General features: G+C 43.0%; 2 protein-coding genes and 1 long non-coding RNA gene across 16 annotated transcripts in view; 1 reads left to right on the top strand and 2 right to left on the bottom strand.

Annotated features, from left to right (window-relative positions):
- Positions 1-230: 230 nt before the first annotated feature.
- Positions 231-13939, bottom strand: NOP2 (NOP2 nucleolar protein). Its single transcript, XM_081311686.1, has 16 exons — positions 13819-13939; positions 13490-13596; positions 12142-12187; positions 11885-11973; positions 11460-11686; positions 7907-7962; positions 7650-7806; positions 7352-7549; positions 7116-7205; positions 5631-5718; positions 5414-5554; positions 4517-4656; positions 4290-4379; positions 4047-4169; positions 3690-3918; positions 231-1013 (listed from the first exon to the last, which is right to left on the bottom strand). Exons 2-16 carry the CDS (start codon positions 13590-13592, stop codon positions 364-366), a joined length of 2427 nt encoding a protein of 808 aa, XP_081167812.1. The 5' UTR covers positions 13593-13596; positions 13819-13939; the 3' UTR covers positions 231-363.
- On the top strand, positions 1020-3447 carry LOC308658793. Its single transcript, XR_014024242.1, has 2 exons — positions 1020-2033; positions 2321-3447. It is a non-coding gene; the product is annotated as an uncharacterized lncRNA (long non-coding RNA).
- A 956-nt stretch (positions 13940-14895) lies between the features above and the next one.
- Positions 14896-19302, bottom strand: part of CHD4 (chromodomain helicase DNA binding protein 4) — a 31722-nt gene continuing 27315 nt past the window's right edge. For 9 of the 14 annotated variants that reach the window (XM_081311674.1, XM_081311671.1, XM_081311669.1 and 6 more), the window contains 3 exons: positions 16841-17036; positions 15663-15826; positions 14896-15508 (listed from right to left, as the gene is read on the bottom strand). In XM_081311674.1, the coding sequence (XP_081167800.1) occupies positions 15491-15508; positions 15663-15826; positions 16841-17036 (378 nt within the window). In that variant the 3' untranslated portion in view covers positions 14896-15490. Of the gene's footprint in view, positions 15509-15662; positions 15827-16837; positions 17037-19302 lie in introns of all 14 variants that reach the window. The other 5 variants (XM_081311676.1, XM_081311672.1, XM_081311682.1 and 2 more) reach the window with 1 other exon arrangement.

The raw sequence follows: 19302 nt of genomic DNA on the forward strand, positions 1-19302 counted from the left end.
TTCTTTCTTACAACCCTGTTGCTCTCCTCTCCTCAAATACCCTAGTTCTTGACTCCAAAGCTCTCCTTCCCTGTTAAGATGAAAAGAGCAGGATCCCGAAATTGACCTGGTATCTTAATATCTCCCAACTGTTTTTTTTTTCCCTTTGGATCCCAGACCCACCCTCCCTCCAGCTGCCATAACCAGTCCCCTCAAAAAAACACACACAAAAAAAGCAACCGGAGTCAGAGGTGTTAAAATGTATATTAAATCTCATGTGTATGCACAATAAAATTGCACAATGTGCAAGCAACCTTGTAGACAAACAGTTCCAACCACTGGCAATGCCAGTGAGCCAAGCCCAGTCCAGTCTTCAACATCCACCTAAGCCAGCAGTGGCTGGCTATTGCCCTTAGGCACAGTTTTCCTCTTCTTTGCTGGTGGGGGCTGGACAGAATTGAGGGGAGTCACAGTAGGGATCTGAGATCCCTTGGGGGTGCCATTCTCCTTCTGAAAGATAGCCTTCTTGAAAGGCTGCTTTACCTTCTCAGCCCCTTTTACTTTTCCAAGGGGCTGATCAGTGTCCTTAAGTCTGGGGGTAGCCCGAGTCTGAGAAAGGGACAGTGTAACAGGTGATTCTGTGTCCATGCTTTTGGGAGGGGCATTCTGCTTCAGGAAGGCAGCTTTCTTAGAGGAGTGCAATTTAGGTGCCTGTTGCCTCAGCCTCCCAATCACCTTTGGTTTCCTGATCACTTCAACTTTTCCAGCAGGCTGAGTGCTATCTGGGAGCCTGGAGGAAGCTTGGGCCTTTGTGACAGAAGGTACAGTGGACACTTCTGAGACTGTGCCTTTGGTGATGCCATTCAGCTTCTGTACAGAGGCGTTCTTGGGATGGTGCCGTTTCTGGAACTGCTTTGCCTTTGCAGCCCTTTTGGCTTTCTTGGCTGGTTGGCTGTTGTTCTCAGACTTGGGAGTGACCTGACTCTTTGGGTCAGGCAAGTCTAGGTCTGTAGGAGTGGCTGTTGCAGAATTTCCTGGGGTTAAAATTAAGCAGACAGGTTGAGAAAATGGGCCTCATCTTAAATGATATTGGTCATTTAAGAAGTAAAGAGTAGGGCTGGGATTGTGGCTCAGAGGTAGAGCACTCGCCTCGCACGGGCGGGACGTGGGTTCGATCCTCAGAACCACATAAAAATAAAGGCATTGTGTTGTGTCCATCTACACCTAAAAAAATATTTAAAAAAAAAAAAAAAGAAAGAAAGAAGAAGTAAAGAGCAGAGATGGGCATGGTGGCACATGCCTGTTATCTCAGCAGCTCCAGAGGATAAGGCAGGATTGTGAGTTTAATGCCAGCCCAGCAACTTACCCCTAAGCAATTTAGCCAGAGCTCACCTCAAAATTTAGGGGAAAAAAAAAAAGGTCTGAGATTCAGTGGTTGAACCCCTGGTTTCAACCCCTAATGCCAAAAATAAAATAAAAATAAGAACAAGTTATTAAAACATAGAGATTGCCAACTCTTGGTAAATGTGGAGCCACAGTTAGGGATGGTGCCTAAGAACTGACTACCTAGATTCACATCATTCTTACTCAAGTCCTACACGAACCTTGTATTAAGAGAAACCTATCCTAGGGGTGGGGTTGTGACTCAATGGTAGAGCGTTCACCTAGCACATACGAGGCCCTGGGTTCAATCCTCAGCACCACATAAAAATAAATAAATAAATAAAAGTATTGTAATCACCTACAACTAAAAAACAAATGATTTTTAAAAAGGGCTGGGGCTATGGCTCAGCGGTAGCGCACTTGCTGGGAATGTGTGAGGCACTGGGTTCGATTCTCAGCACTACATAAAAATAAATAAATAAAATAAAGGTACTGTATCCACTTACAACTAAAAAATAAATATTTTTAAAAAGAAAAAAAAGAGAAGCCTATCCTTAGGCTAAAGATTTTTTATAAGAAGCTGTGCCCACTTGAGGACAGCAGGTAACAAGACCTCCTGATATGGTGATGAGTCCCAGGATCTCCAGATTCAGATAAACCAGAAGCCCTAGGCTTTTTTTTTTTTTTTTTTTTTTAAAGGAACAGCCCAGGGTAGTCCTTAGCTGTTCAAAGAGGTTTGGATGCCTGGAATTACAGCAGTCTTTTTTTTTTTTTTTTTTTAAAGAGAGTGTGGAGAGAGAGTGGAGAGAGAGAGAGAGAGAACCCTTTAATATTTATTTTTTAGTTCTCGGCGGACACAACATCTTTGTTGGTATGTGGCGCTGAGGATCGAACCCGGGTCGCACGCACGCCAAGCGAGCACGCTACCGCTTGAGCCACATCCCCAGCCCAGCCCTAGGCTTTTTTAATCCCAGAAAAAAAAAAAAATTTATCAATGTGGATTTTGATGAAATGGCAGAAAATAAGCTACACCCACACAACAAGAAACAAGCTAGTAAGACAACAACAAAGACATATTAAAAATACACTTAAGTTACAACAAAAGTTGCTATTAACGTTTTGGTTTTTTGCAGTATTAGGGCTTGAACCCAAGGACTCAACCACTGAGCCACATCCCAGCATTACAACCACCCCTATTTTTCAGTACTGGGGATTGAACCCAGGACCTTGTACATATATATATACAAGGCAAGCATTCTACCAACTGAGCTATATATCCCAGTCCTTTTTATTTTTGAGACAGGGTCTCACTAAACTGTTGAAGGTGGCTTTGAATTTACAATCCTCCTACCAAGCCCTTGGGATTAAAGGTGTGCACCACTGCACCTGGCAACCTTGCTTTTTACTTTGAGGCAGGGTCTCACTAAGTTGCCAAGGCTAGCCTCAAACTCAGGATCTTCCTGTCTCAGCCTTCGAACTCACTGGGAGTATAAGATTGTACCACCATGCCAGGCTATGTTGACATTCTGATTAGAGTTTTGCAAGAGACTTTATTTATTTTTGGTTTGGGCACTGGGAATTGAACCCAGGAGTGCTTAACCACTGAGCCAGATCCCTAGTCCTTTTTATTTTGAGACAGTGTCTCACTAAATTGATTAGGGCCTCGCTAAATTTCTAAGTCTGGCTTCGAACTTGTGATCCTCCTACCTCAGCCTCCAAATTGCTGGGATTACAGATATGTGCCACCTTGCCTGGCAAGAGGCATTATTTAAAAGGATTAAAAAAAAGAGGTCTGGGGGTGTTGCGGATATCAATTCAAATCAGTTTTTATTTGAAGAAGTTCTTCTGTCTTCCAAATAAACTCAGGTTTATATCCCAGCATGCAGAGCTCTCAAGCCTGTTTCAAAAATAAAACCCCACCCTTCCCCTTGAGATGCAGACAGCCTCCTCCAGATGGCTGAGGAAACAATCTGCAATTAGTGGGATAGGCTCAGAGAAATGTTGATAGTCCTGTGCCAAACCAGTGCTGAGAATGCTAGAGCAGCAGAGATACATTAACACAAGTCAACCTTGGGCCAAGAAAAACCACAACCTGAAACTGGAATGCATTAGTGCTGAACCACTGTAGCCACTTGGTAGAATAAAGGAAAAGTTCCCTGTCTATGTGAATACCAAAGCCCATCAAAATGGGGTTCCAAATCCAAGCATGCAAAGACTGACATAAGCAAGCCTCAATCTTTCCCTTCCCTGCAGTCACACCAGAAGGCTTCCAGAAAGGTAGAAAGAGCAAAAGCAGGAAAGAACTGGACAAAGAACAGATCATTTACCTGTTTGGGACTGAGGGATAGAATTGGAGAATTTCTTGAACTTGGCAATAAAGAAACCATCCATATTGTGGGTATGAGGGTAAAATCGTCGGGTGGAACGCAGAGTGGGATGGAAACGCTTTTCTCGAAAACGGGTAAAACCTTCCTGGCCAAAGTCCAGGCCGGTGGGCACAAGCCTCACATTTCTCTTTTTCAGGGCATAGTCTACTACCCACTCATTCTCTTCCACCTGGACGTGTGGGGAAGACAGAAAGTCAGCAAGAAGGAATAAACAGAGCTGGAGCTGAAGGGAGCTCTTAGGGCCATACAAACTCCCAGCCCTTGCCCTCCCTTGCTCTGCCGCAGCAGAGGCCTCACCATAATAGAACAGGTGCAGTAGACGAGGTAGCCTCCTGTCTTAGAAGTGGCATTGACAGAGTCAATAGCACTCAGGAGTAACTCTTTCTGAAGGTGAGCACAGCGCAGGATGTCCTTCTCATCCTGTCCCAAAAAGACCCAGGGTTGAGGGAATTTCATAAGGCTATCAAGAAAAGTGAGATACTACCTGCCTAGGGTGCTCCTTGACATTGTACTCCTCTCTAAAATTACCCAACTTCTCACCTTGTTAGTCTTCACAGCTGGATCCTTAGAGATGACCCCAGTGCCACTACAGGGAGCATCCAGCAATACTCTGTCAAAGCCCCCAACCACCTAGACAAAAGAGGGAGTAAATTAGATGTATTTTGTAACTTGCAGTGTACCATTTATTTCCCAAGGATGGGTCTAAACATTGTCAAGAAGAGAAAGGTAAATTAGAAGCCTCAGGAAAGACAGAAGGAAAATCCCACCTTGGGGAACTGGCGTCCATCATAGTGGCTAATGATGGTGTTAGTGACTCCCAGCCGGTGCAGGTTACCCACAACACTCTTCAGCCGCACAGCATTGGCATCATTGGCAAGGATCACACCAGTGTTTTTCATCAGTTGGGCTATAGAAGAGAGGACCCCAGTGCTCAGGAGCCAGCTCCTTTGCTTCCACACTTGGTACCCACCCTCCAGACTAGAAACCCACAGGTGAAATCTCACTACTTCAAGGCAAACTCCCCTCCCAACAAGAACAGTTCCCAACTGCCTACCAGATAGCTCTACCCAACCTGTACTGGCTTCTGGTGCCGAGGAAGCCTACCAATACAGTTTTCCTCTTTTACTGAACATCTTTCTGTCCCTACAGACTAAATTACTTCTGTTACGTGATATAGCTCAATCTAATGGTTGTGACTGCTTTCTACACACTAAATACTGTGCTGAGGACTTCAAAATGCATCATGTCAACCTTTGCAACACAAGGATAATATAATGGCCAACCCAAGCACAATTAAAAATCATTTTATGAATAGCTAGAGAATCAAAAGCTTGCCCTAAGTCAGATGGGTTTTAAGTGGCACAACTGACACTGGGGCCCAAGCCAACTCCAGAAACTGCTTCTCACCTCTGCTAGCTGCCTGTACACTGAGTTCCATAAGCACTAGATAAATCACCAATCCTACTTTCTTTTTTTTTTTAAATATATTTATTTTTTTAGTTTTCGGCGGACACAACATCTTTGTTTTTTGTATGTAGTGCTGAGGACTGAACCTGGGCCGCACGCATGCCAGGGGAGCGCGCTACCACTTGAGCCACATCCCCAGCCCCTCCTACTTTCAAAAGAATTAGATAAAGCTCATCCTAAAACTACCATTCTCATACCTATGTAGCTGGTCTTTCCTCCAGGGGCACAACACATGTCCAAGATCCGCTCATGTTCCTGCGGCGCCAAGGCCATGACAGGCAACATGCTGGAGGCTCCCTGCAACATGTAGTGTCCAGCCAGGTATTCAGGCGTAGCACCTGTGGAGGAGGACCATCTTGTGATATGCTGGGACAAGGACAAGAGCAGAAGGGCTATTGGGCAGGGGACACCTACCAATGGGCACTGAAGAATCATATATAACGAGTCCAGTCTTTGACCACTTGCCCAAGGGATCCAAGTTAACCCCACGATTGATCAGAGCCTAAAGATAAAAAGGATGAATATTTGAAGACTTCACAGGCTACTCAGAAAACAGAAATATGAAAACCTGGTCCTACCAATAGGTTCATGGCACAACTCCTATAATGCTCACTCGTGAGAGCCAACAAAGACTCACGGGGTAGCTTCTTCTCCTCATCCTATCCCATGATGCCCATTTTTCTTTTACTTTCTTTTTGTTCTTAGAGTGATAAAGAATGACCCAGAAACTTGTACATGCTAGGCAAGTGCTCTACCACTAGGCTAATTCTGCCCCCTGCATTTTTTATACATATATACCTTTATTTTATTTATTTTTATGTGGTGCTGAGGATCAAACCCAGGGCTTCGCACGTGCTAGGCAAGCGCTCCACCGAGCCAAATCCCGGTCCCCCTGCACTTTTTTCTTAACCTCAGGCTCCTAACTCAAGGTCTGAACTCCATCCCAATGCAGCAGACTATTGTCTCCTGTTCCTTCACTTCTGAGAAGTGGACTCTGATTTTCCAAGAGGTGTAGACCCTTCTCACACTAAAATTTAATGTTACTGTTTACAGAATATTAAAGATAGTTACTGGGTTATCTTTCCACCAGGAGACATACAATTCATGAGACCAAGCTTTAATACAGGAGGCTTTAATCTGGGATCTCCAAATCCTTGGAAATAGTTTAAAACATTTTATACCACATGCAGTGGTGAATATTTGTAATCCCAGCTACCTAAGAGGCTAGGGCAGAAGGATAGCAAGTTCAAGGCCAGCTTGGTCAACTTAGTGGTACCTTGTCTCAAAATAAAGAAAGGACCAAGAACGGTGGCACATGTCTATAATACCTGCACTCAGAAGGCCAAGGCAGGAGGTCACAAATTTGAGACCTGCCTCGGCAACTTAGCAAGACTCTGTCCCAAAATAAATAAAAAAGACTGGAAATGTGGCTCAGTGATCAAGTGTCCCTGGTTTCAATTCCCAATACTGTAACAAATACATGAACAATTAATATTAATGTGTATGTATGCCTTTTTCTGAGGACAAGTATGTTTCTTCAGCTTCTCAATAATCTTCTTCCAATTTCTTTAGAAGGCAATCATTTACCCTGGTGTAGATGTCTCATCTGAGTCACAGGGAGAGAGTTTAGAAGGATGAATTCTCCATTTCAGAGGTCCAGGCCCTCAGCCTGTCACTAGGTTTGCTTCCTGGGATTGTGTTTACATTAAGATACACTTAGGTCCTGGGCTGGGGAGATAGCTCAGTTGGTACAGTGCTTGCCTTGCCCTGGGTTCAATCCCCAGCACCACACAAAAAAAAGATACACTTAGGTCCAAAGAATCCACCCAGTCAGGATGCAATAGGGAAGCCCCACAATTAGCAAAGGTTGGTCCCTCCCTGAGATCTACAAACCCTCACCTGAGCAAGGTCTCTACGCCGGGTTTTCAAGGTATTGGTCCGGAGGGTGATGGGCCGAGGCACCTCATTAGCTTCTAAAAACTCTATCAGCTAGGTTGGAAGACAAGATATTAAGGACTAAGGCTAGCCAAGAAACAGACCAAGAGAGGAAACAGGACATCTTCCCAAATGTCCTGTTCACACAAGAAGGTTAAAAAAAAAAAAAAGAGACAAGAGGCATTAGATTGTCTCAGCACCTCAGACAGAGGGAAGAGTTCCATGAGCTTGCCAAGCAGGAAGTCTCCATAGGAGTAATACGTGGCCAGATCCTTCTGAAGCCGATTCAGATATTCAGAACGAGACCGACCTTCTTCCCGCTGAGCCCCAAAATCCCGCAACACTCCCACTATATCCTGAATCCGCTTGTGAACTCGTTGCAAGTCTGGAGCATGGGCATGTGGGCCTGTTAAGGAACTGCTTCATGAAGTCCTAGGGCTGGGAAAACCCCCCTCTCCCAAGCACCTTTCTCCTACCCTCACCCAGCACTGGAAGGATATCCTGCTCCATCTCCCCAGCAGGGGGCAGCACAAATGGCTCTTCCCCATCCACATTGATCTGCAGGCCCCCATCTGCCTCCTCATCCTTTGTGGGGCCTGACAGAGGGGACACTTCCCCCTCTTCCTCTTCATCAGTCTCCTCACTCCACTGGCCCCTAGAAAGAAGTCCAGAAACAGTGATTCAGAGACCAAAACAGACACCTCCTCCTTCCCAGCTGCTGCCTATCCTCCATCCTAACAGTTTCCAAAACTCACCCAACAGCAGCTTCCTGAGCCTTCTGCTTCTGAGCAGCTCTTTCAATGGGCAGCAACTAAAAAGAGAGATGAGGAGCTGGTAACACAAGCCCATACCACCTCTTCCAACATCCCATGTTATTTTACTTTTCACTAAATATAAACCCAGAGTTGGGGCTGGGACTCTGTGGTAGAGCGCTCACCTGGCACGCGTGAGACACTAGGTTTGATTCTCAGCACCATATAAAAATAAAATAAAGGTATTATGTTCACCTACAACTAAAAAAATATATACTAAAAAAAAATTTAAACCTAACACTTGCTTTCAGAAACAAATATACAGGCTGAAGAATAAGATTTAACATAGGGGCTGGGTATAGATCAGTGATAAGAGTGCTTGGAAAGAAAGAACGAAAAGAGGGAAGGAGGAAGGAACGTAAAGAATGGATGGACAGGGGCTGGGGATGTGGCTCAAGCGGTAGCACGCTCGTCTGGCATGCGTGTGGCCCGGGTTCGATCCTCAGCACCACATACAAAGATGTTGTGTCCGCCGAAAACTAAAAAATAAATATTAAAATTCTCTTTCTCTCTAAAAAAAAAAAAAAATAAAATAAAATAAAAAAAAAGAATGGATGGACAAGACTGGGGATGTGGCTCAAGCGGCAGTGCGCTCACCTGGCATGCATGCGGCGCTGGGTTCGATCCTCAGCACCACATACAAACAAAGATGTTGTGTCCATCGGAAACTGAAAAATAAATATTAAAAAATTCTCTCTCTTCTCTCTTAAAAAAAAAAAGAATGGATGGACAGATTTGACATGACACGGGTCATTTTAAACAACGAATTAAAAGGGCTCATTACACTTTTCTTTCTACTTTTGTTTATTTCCCTTTTAAAAAAAAAATTTTTTTTAGTTGTAGATGGACACATACCCTTTTTCATTTATTTATTTTTATATGACGCTGAGGATTGAACCCAGTGCCTCACATATGTTGAGCCAGTGAGGTACAGCCCAGCCCCATGTGTTTCTCTTTTTGATTAAGAAAAAATTTGAAGCTGGCACACACATGTAATCCCAGCAACTTGGGAGGCTGAGGCAGGACAGATAGCAAGTTCAAAACCAGCCTCAATAACTTAACGAGGCCCTAAGCAACCCTATCTCAAAAAAAAAAAAAAAACAAAACAGGCAGGGGATGTGGCTCGGTGGATAAGCACCCCTGGGTTCCATCCCTAGTAAATAAATAGCCATGTGTACAAACAGGAACAAAAACTGCCCTTGGGTACCATTTTCCATATTTTCTTCCAGATTTACTCTACATCTTTCACATAGCTCAAATCACAATGCATTTTCAAATTTATTTTTTAAATTTAGTTAGATCATAAGTATATTCATAGACATAACCACTAATTTAATTAACTATATGCATAAACCATAATCCACTGAACATTTTAGAAGTTTCCAGAGTTTGAGGCATTGTGATCCACGTGGTACTTGCAAACCTGATAACTGCAGACAAAAGAGGGCTGTGGGATAGAATGCAAAGGCCTCTGTTTTTTATTTTAACAATTCTCTATCAAGTTTTTATAATATATACTAATTGTGTAACTTTTTTTTTTTAAAGAGAGAGAGAGAAAATTTTTTTTAATATTTATTTTTTAGTTTTTGGCAGACACAACATCTTTGTTTGTATGTGGTGCTGAGGATCGAACCCGGGACACATGCATGCCAGGCGAGCGCGCTACCGCTTGAGCTACATCCCCAACCCTTAACTTCTTGCACCTCATAAATAAAACTGTGCAAGGGCTGGAGTTGTGGTTCAGTGGTAGAGCGCTTTCCTTGCACATGTGAGGCACTGGGTTCGATCCTCAGCACCACATAAAAATGAACAAAGTAAAGATACTGTGTCCATGTATAGCTAAAAAATATTAAAAAAAAAAAAAACCTTTGCCTACATTTGGAGTACTTTTTTTTTTTGAGTACTTTTTAAAACAGGGAAGTACTAGGTCAGAAGAAAGAAACTTTTTTTTGAAATACTGAGACAGAGTCTCATTATGTTAACCAGGCTGGTTTCTAACTATTGGATCTAAGTGATCCTCCTGCCTCTGAAACTATGGGCATACACCACCGTACCCAGCCTCAAAGAAACTTTTTAAAGTTCTCAGGTAAAAATTGTTTTATTAAAAATGTATGCGCGGCATTTGACACCCAGGTAGTGATTATAAAGCACAAATCCATCATCTGCCCAGGGTATAATGCGGTACTGCATATTCATACCTGTATTGAGGAAGTCCAAATAACAGTCTTAATCTGCTTGGTAGACGACCAAAAAATCAGGGAAAAAAAAAGTAAGACTTGACCCTGTTTTGTGAAACATGATCAAGTATGCATTGCCCGCTTAAGGACAGCAGAAACCATCTGCCTTGAGACCTTTAAAGACTTCCCTCAAATGGGTGGTTTTACTTTAAGAGATGAGGGTAAGACCATTACAATTGGAAAAGTTCTGAAACTGGTTCCCGAGAAAGATTACATTTTCTTGATGACCCTGCACAATACTGTGAGGAAAATTGACTGCAAAAGCCTACTTCACACCACCTTCTCTTATTTTCTGCCCATTGATAAACTTCTTCCCATATTTTGCAAAGAGAAAATTCACAGCAAAAGTCCACATTATGTCAGTTTTCTCATATTGAGAGCTCTGCTATGCCACTGTGGAATTTATCCCAAGATCTCCCCCTTCCCCTTTCAAACTCTGCTTCCTTGGACAGATGTGGCAATAGCTTTTTAAGTGATGTGGACATAATTGCCTACAATAATGAAAACAGGAATTTTTTTATTTTTCATTTTCCCCTTAGCCTCTTTTCCCCAGGAAGATCATTCTAAGTGTGAGAGTGTGTGTGCACCATGTTACAAAGACAACTACCATGTTAATAAAATATTCCATTTGGAAAAAAAAAAAAAGTTTATGTATAGGGCTGGGGTTGTGGCTCAGCAGTAGAATGTTCTCCTAGCGTGTGTGAGGCGCTAGGTTCCACCCTCAGCACCACATAAAAATAAGTAAATAAAATAAAGGTATCATGTTCAAATACAACTAAAGAAATAAAAATAAATTTAAAAAGTATGTGCATGTCTAGTCCCATAAATGGTGTATGCTCACCAGCAATGAACATTCTCATTTTTAAAAAATGCTCTGAAGGCTGGGTGCAGTGGCACGCATCTGTAATCCCAGTGGCTTGAGAGGCTGAGGCAACATGATCAACAAGTTCAAAGCCAGCCTCAGCAAAAGCAAGGCACTAAGCAATTCAGTGAGACCCTGTCTCTAAGTGGTCAAGCACCCCTGAGTTCAATCCCTGGTACCTTAAAAACAAAACAAAAAACAAAACTCTGTTTTACAACTCTTTCAAACTTGTGCATCCATTGCGAGAGAACATAAAGCAGGAGGGAAACTAGAATCTAAGGAGCACTACATCCCTTTAGTCAGGTTGTCCTTGTCATTGGAAGAACAGTCTCAAGAATCTGGAAAGAAACTGAAAGGTAAAGCTTTTTTTCTGAATACACAGAAAAGTGAATCTCACCTTTTCACCTTCATCCTCTGAGTTGGAGTCAGCTCCATAGTCATCTACCATATCAGTATCACTGTCCTCAGAGTCCCAGAGGTTCCCCTGGTTCACAACACCATCTTCTTCAGAGACTTCCTCATCCTCTTCCTCATCACTACTATGGTCTGGTGCTAGGCGTTTCTTGCCTCGACCAACATTAAATAAGGACTGAGCACCCTTCTTATCAGGTGTCTGGACCACTCCTGCAAAGATGCCCAAGGGTTTAAAGAATCCTGGTCTAATGGCAACCACACTCCCCTGCCCACACCCTGAACTCAGTACTTTTTACCCACAGAATGTCTTTTGGCTATTCCTCTCATTCCAAAAATGCTCAGCAAGTACCTCTCAACCAAAGACCCTGGAGGCTCTTCATATGGCAACAAGCTTCTATTTTCACTGACCTTTTGGTAGCTTTCCAGACAATGGTTTGGCCCCAGAAGACTTATAAGTTTTAAGGACTTCAACAGACCCAAACCTCCTCTTGGCTGCTCTGAAAAGATATAACAAGTAAGTAAATGGAAACATCTCCAGACTCTACCACCTCCCATTACAGGGAAGTTTAACTGTTCACAATTAGCCCTCTCCCTCAACCTATTCCAAGTGGCTAAAGACGAGCAGCCCAAATTTAATCTCTGTAAGTTTGGACATCTATACTTACCTCTTTCGAGCACGACTAGACAGCCTCTTGGAATTTTCATCACCAGCTGTTAAAAAAAGGCAAATAGAGGGTTATAGAAAAAAAGAAAGAAATGGGAGCAAAACTAAAAGCATAAAAGATTAGTACACTAAGGAGATGGCTAGGTGTGGCTCCATGAATAGCACATATACTTAGCATGTTAGAAGTGCTAGGTTAGATCCTCAGCATGGCAAGATGAATAAGTAAATAAAATAGCTTAACTCACTTCATAGAACTTTCCTAGGCACTGGATAAAAGATGTAAATGAGGGGCTAAAAGTACAATTCAGCGGTAAAGCATGTGCTTAGCACACACCATTGATTCCATCCCCACCACCACACAAACACAAAAAGTGATGGGAGATGAAGCATCATGTGATCATTCAGTAACCAAATCTAAACTGGGCCTTCCTCCAGGTTTCAATAACAGCATCACATCACCATCCTGATGGTTCAAAATTTATCTTTTCTCCTGCCCTATTCTTTACTCTCAGCTTATTCAGTTACCAACTACAGTGCCTTTTAACTTCATTAATGCTTTTTTCTTTTTACATATTCTCCCAAGATTTAAAAGGCACAAATTTCAGTGTGGAAATCACTTAACTTCTCAGCATGCACTCACAGGACTTTAAGATAATGAATTGATACCGTGTATCCAAAGAGTTCAGAGTAGTGCCTAGAATTTGTTAATACCTCAATATACTCCATCTTTTACCTAAGAGATGACAGAAATTACCTGTGCAGCGGTGTCTTCCACCAGTCCTCCATAATAGAGACTACTCAACAAGTCAGAATCACCCATGCTTTCCCATTTCTGTCCCTTCCATCAGGCAATTCAATGACTGGGCCATTCCCCTCCCCAACTCGCACTTGCTAAAAATTTTTTTTTTTGGGGGGTACTGGGAATTGAACCCTGAGGCTCTTTACCCAGGAGCCACATCCCCAGTCCTTTTAATTTATTTTTATTTTGAGACAGGTCTAAGTTGCTGAGACTGACCTCACATTTACAATCCTCCTGTCTCAGCTTCTCCAGTCACTGGGATTACAGGCCTGTGCCACCCAGCTATGTTACCTATTTTTCAAAATCCACTTAACAAAAACCTGCTTCCTCTGAACTTTCACAATGTTAAACAACACCTCTCCTTGCGTGAGTACTGTATCCCTGTTGCATCTTCTAAACACTGATGACAGTGTTCTGTTCATACTTATTTCCTAATAACTCATACAAGAATGTCAGACCTGAACAGAAAATGAATGCAAATTTAAAAGGGAACAGGATTAAAATACAGAATAATTCAAAAGCCGGGGAACCAGGGGTCTATGACACTTACCTGCAGGCAAGAACCTGACCAGTTCTGTCTCAGCACCTTTTTGTTTTCTAGCCTTTCGGCCTGGACCACGCTTCTCCTTCGTAGGATCCAACTTGCGCCCCATGGTACTGAACAAAAAAGGAAGAAGGCGGAATTACGCACAATGAAAAAGTATCGGGGACATAGGCCTGGCGATGCGAGAATGGGTAAGGGCATTCCGACGGCCTCCTCCAGGCCGCAACAAATCACCCCTTACCAGCCCCCGACCCTGCGCTCTCTCCCCAAGACCCAGCCCACGTTCATGTCGGAAAATCCACCCTTCGTTCTCTGAATTCCTACAGGAAATTCACCTACAGGAAAAGCACCTGAAGCTTTGGTTTACTGAGAGGTAGGTTCAAGCCCAAAACGCAACCTCGCAGCGCTGCGCCGCTCCACGTGCACCCTGGTAGGTGTTCTTATCCACCAGCTGCGGAAGCGTCCTACGCAGGCGCGCGGGGCATTTGCGCGACTCCGCCTCTTCCGGCCAAAGCACCGGAACCGGTGCCCGCTTGGGAACGTGCGGACTGGCTGACTGGTGTCTGTTTCACCCACGCATAGGGTTACTTGACAGTTCCCGACGTGACACCCTCTCCCTCGCCTGTTTGGTTTTTTGCTACACGCCGGATTGCATTCGGAAAAGCTGATTCCCTGAAAGTGGCCCCTCCCCCTCAAACCAGGGAACAACGGTGAGCCCGCCCTGACATCTTTTGCCCTACATCCAGCCTCAAGATTATGGAATTCCATGCCACTTTCTCCCAACTCTCAACCCTTTGACTAGGAAGCCCTTTTCCTTTTGGACGCCAGAATTCCCCGCCCCAGGTAAGACTTGACCCTCAGCCTGGGTTCACATCAGGTCAGGGAGACTTCAGCCACGTTGTCACTCAACATGAAAAAAAAATCTACTCAGCCTTCCTTCAAAACCTAGTACACTAGGTTTTAGAAATTTTTAATGCTGGAGTAATATAACTCAGGAGTAGAGCCACTTGCATAGCATGCAGGAGGCCCTGGGTTCAATCCCCTGCATTTTTTTTTTTTTAGTGCCATTCCAAGCACCTTATTATTTTATCTTCACACCCTGTAAGGTAGGTATACTTACAGATACAAAATCTTGGCCCAGGGAAGTTAAAACCACCTGCTCAAGGTCAAAGAGCCATGAAGTGGTGCAGGCAGATTTACAGCCTCGATTTCTACAGGTGGTTATTCTTGGTTCTGAGCATAGGGGGCACACTGATGGATGGATGGACACGGACACACACCCACACACCCCCAAGGCTCTTCAGGGATGAAGCAACCCTTTTCAACTACATAGTTCCTGGGCCTCCTACCATATGGACACACTCTTCTATCTTCTACCTGCACCTATACCCACACTGAACCAGAGCACTAAAATACAAGGAAACTTTTATTTTCGATTTTCATGAAGAAATTTGTTGTGGTTTTTTTATGCTTTTGGTTCTTTTTCCTTTTTTTTTTTTTTTTCCACTTTATTTTAGCCGCTCAGTGGCTGGAGCCGCTGGGTTCCTGGTATTAAAAAGATGCCAACAGAGGTAGCTGTGTCTCGCCCAGGGGCCCGGCCCACTCTGAATACCCCAAAAAGGGAGAAAAGAAAACTTAAAAATAAACCAACAAAATAAAACCAAAAGGAGGAAGAAATTCAGATCATTTTCTTCAAGCCTGGCAGGAACCCACAACAGTTTGTGTGTAACAGACGTTACAGTGGGAAGAAGCCAGGGTCCAAAAGAAGGCCAGCCAGCCAGCTCCCTGCAGATGGCGCCGGCGCTACTGCTGCTTGTCTCTCCAGCAGGAAGGGCACCACTGCCCCTCACTCCCTCCCCTCCCCCAGTACATGGGGGCTGTTCCTTTACAACATGAAGATGGGCAGAAGGTCAAGAGTCTCTCAGGCCCCCAAGGGAGAAGCTGGGACAAGAGAAAGTGAGGAAGGTCACTGCTCAGCGGTGGAAGTGGTATCCTCAATCCAGATCTTCACTGTTGCTGGGCTACCTATAATGAAAGAGAGCCAAGAGTCAGAATTTGAATCCACCAGATAGCAAGGGAGCTCACTGACAGCCCAGAAGTAAAGGTAGGAACAAAGACTAAAGTTAAAATTTCCAGAATGGTTCTGTGAGAAGAGCTGGTAGGGTAGAAATTTTCCTACCTGCTGTGGGGGAGGTTCTGGTGCCCGATTTGCCAGGCGGCTGAGAATGTTACGCTCTGACATCTGTAACCTCACAGCAACTGGGGGAATTCGGGCAATGGTAGCTGGGAGTCGAGTCACATCAGCTTTCATGTCACTTAGCAGTTCTTCCAATTGTTTCAGAACTGCAGAGGGAATAAAGAAGTGGTGAGCTGTGGTGATCAACATGAAGATCCTTCTACCCTAGTGGACCAGACCACACACTACAATGACCAAGTGACTGTAATGTATTGCTGTCTTTTGTTGAATCACCTGACCTGACCACCAACCATGCTCAAATTTCCTACTCCTCACACACTAGGTTCCATTTTGTCCATGATTCTGGTTTTTGTACTGGGGATTTGCTCTATCACTGAGCTACACCCCCAACCCTTTAGTCTTGAGATAGGATCTTGCTACATTGTCCAGGCTGGACTCAAATTTGCCTCAGCCTCCCACCTCCTAAATCTCTGGGATTACAAGTGTACCACTATGTCTGGCTGATCCTCTGCTTCTTTTAAGTCACCTAACATTCATTATCCCTTGCTTTCTATTGTCTGTATTTTCTCCACTTCTTGAGAAAAGCTTATTCTTACTGTTTCATCTTCACACTTATCTCACCTCTCTACCTTCTCCTACTTCCTTTATAAATGACCTTCTTTTCCTTACTTCACCCTCTACCTCCTCATAATGTTCTACGTTAATTAGAAATAAATGTTGAGGGGCTGGGATTGTGGCTCAGCGGTAGAGCACTTGCCTATAACGTGCAAGGCCCTGGGTATGATCCTCAGCACCACATATAAATAAATAAATTAAATAAAGGTATTGTGTTCATGACAACTAAAAAACTATATTTAAAAAAAATGTTGAAAGGGGTTTAGAATTTGATGGCATTTCAAATCACCTGAAATTACTTCTAAAGTATCCCAGATGATACTCTATTATATTCTGCTTTGCTATCTCAAGAATAATGAATATATTAAATGAGGTAAAGAATTACTGTCCTTGACTATCTCTAAGGCAAAGAGCCTCAACATATCCTAAGCTCCCTGACAAGCAGGCTCTGAAAAAGGTTTGGGAACAAGAAGCATATGGATTTGGGGAGGATTTAGTGGAGAGGGGAGACTCAATCAATAGGAGGCAGGAGAGCCACTGACTACCTTTGTGCAGGACTGCATTGGCTGGCTTGTTTCCTGCCATCGACTCCTTGGACAGGTGCTGGTGACTTTCTGCCAAACACTCCACCTCAGCAAAGCGGGTATTTAGGGCCATGGAAGGGTGAGAAGGGTCCTCTGACATGTTCAGGTAAGCCGCCCGACGCAGCTGCTCCTCAATCACCAGGGCTTGTTCTAAGAGCTGAACAGGGACAAACAGGAGATGGGAGTTAACTTACATTTTGTTCATTTCTAATGGGCCTCTCAGCTCACCTCTTCCTATAGGTAATGAGAACCTACAAAGACCTTCAGGGATGGCTCCTCAACACCACTCCTCACTCTCAAGCAGTTCAACATTACATTGTCTTTTTCTTCCCCATTGAAGAGCCATGTTTTTACCAACTCTTTAGATTGTCTTATACAAAAATGATTTTTAAAAAAATTTTTTAAATTCAATATAAGAAAATACAGAATGGGGCTGGGATTGTGGTTTAGTGGTAGAGTGCTCACCTAGCACATGCAAGGCCCTGGGTTCGATCCTCAGCACCATATAGTAAATAAAAATATTGTGTCCAACTACAACTAAAAAATAAATATTTAAAAAAATACAGAATGTATAAGAAACTAACATTCTGGTGTTTTTCTTTCGGGATTTTCTATGTATTCCTTTTTTACATAATTAAGGTTATATTATATATACATCCATGTGAGCATCTTCCTTTATCATTAATCACTTCGCGGGGGGTGGGGGGGCAGTACTGAGGATTAAACCTAGAGGACAATTTATCATTGAGCTATGTTTATCCAGCCCAGTTTATTTACTGAGATAGGATTTAAGTTGTCCCAGCTGGCCTAGAATCTGGATCCTCCTACCTCAGCCTCCCTATCTGGGAATAACCTGGACTACAGGCACAATCCATTAGTGGTGCCTAGTAAAAAGAATTTTTTAATGGTTGTATGGTAATCCATCCTATAGATTTATCTGCCATATCATTTAGGTTCTTCTGCTCCTAAAAATATTTTTGTTAGGAGCACGGTGGTTGCATGCCTATAATCCCAGCAACTCAGGAGGCTGAAGCAATAGAATTCCAAGTTTGATGCCAACTTCAGCAATTTGGTGAGATCCTGTCTCAATAAATAAAGTTTTGTCGGACTAGAGAAGTATAGCTCAGTGGTAGAGTGTTTATTAGTACACACAGCACTAAGTTTGATCCCCAGAGAATACACATTTTTGTTGTTATTTATTTCCTTTTATCTCCATCTCATTCCCATTCCTTCCTCCTCCAAAGGGCAACTCTCTAATATATGTACTTTGCCTTTTTTCTGTGCTGTTAAAATCCAAGTGTTATTGCTCATTTTCATATTGGTTTCTGTATATATAAAATGCTTTTTCTTACTTGTTAAAAAGTTTCATTTATGTTGGTACATGCATTTTTTTTTGCTTCTGTTGCATGAGTATGCACTTTTACCTATCCATTTTCCCAATGTGGAACATTAAGGTTGTCTCTAGGCCTCTTCCACCCAAAACTCAAACTGTGTTGGAACACTCTTACGCTTGCTGCCTGATGGAGCTGTGTAAAAGTTTGTTTGAAATACATTTCAAGAGGCAGAATGTTGGTTCCTGAGTTACAGTAAGTATCCACTGGTTAAAGACAGTAGATTCATTAAGACAGTATGAGTCAGGCAGGGTGATACATGCCTATAATCCCATCTATCTGGTAGGATGAGGCAGGAGGATTCCAATTGAGGCCAGCCTCAACACCTTAGCAAGACCCTGTCTCAAAATTTTTTAAAAATAAAGGGCTGGAGATATAGCTCAGTGATAGAGCACCCTAAGTTTGATCCACGTAACACACAAACACATACACACACAAAAAAAAAAATTAAAATGGGCTGTTGTTTCTCTCATAAGACTTGGCCTAATTTATCCCCAAACAGACCAACCATCTTCTTTTCAATCTATATATTCTTTTTTTTTTTTTAAGAGAGATGAGAGTGAGTTTTTTTTTTTTTTTAATATTTATTTATTTTAGTTCTTGGTGGACACAACATCTTTGTTTTGTATGTGGTGCTGAGGATCGAACCCGGGCTGCACGCATGCCAGGCGAGCGCACTACCACTTGAGCCACATCCCCAGCCCGAATCTATATATTCTTCACCAATACCCTTTCTTGCCCCAAATATAAGCATTCTGCGGGTGTAGCCTTGGCTCATTTCTCTCTTTTTAAAACATTATCCTTATATGACCACTGTAACTCCACACCATGTACAACCAAAAGAATGGGAAGTAATTCTACTCCATGTATGTATAATATGCAAAATACATTCTTGTCATGTATAACTAAAAAGAACAAATTTTAAAAAACTTATAAAAATTTTTTAAAATATGGCATTTTCCCATGAGATTTATCCTATCTTCGTGTCAGCCCACATCACTAAGTAGGTGATTTGATCTTCCCCAACACACA

The sequence above is a fragment of the Spermophilus citellus genome (assembly GCF_964194105.1).
Source record: "Spermophilus citellus genome assembly, chromosome: 10".
Classification (NCBI taxonomy): Eukaryota; Metazoa; Chordata; class Mammalia; order Rodentia; family Sciuridae; genus Spermophilus; species Spermophilus citellus.

Bases quoted from the DNA above. Each gene is read 5' to 3' on its own strand.
- NOP2 (XM_081311686.1), bottom strand. From the start codon at position 13,592: ATGGGGCGCAAGTTGGATCCTACGAAGGAGAAGCGTGGTCCAGGCCGA. The intron at 7,206-7,351 runs GTGCTGAGACAA...CTTCCAACCTAG, and splicing joins AACTCTTCCCTCTGTCTGAG to CTGATAGAGTTTTTAGAAGC. The intron at 1,014-3,689 runs GTAAATGATCTG...TTTTAACCCCAG, and splicing joins TATCCCTCAGTCCCAAACAG to GAAATTCTGCAACAGCCACT.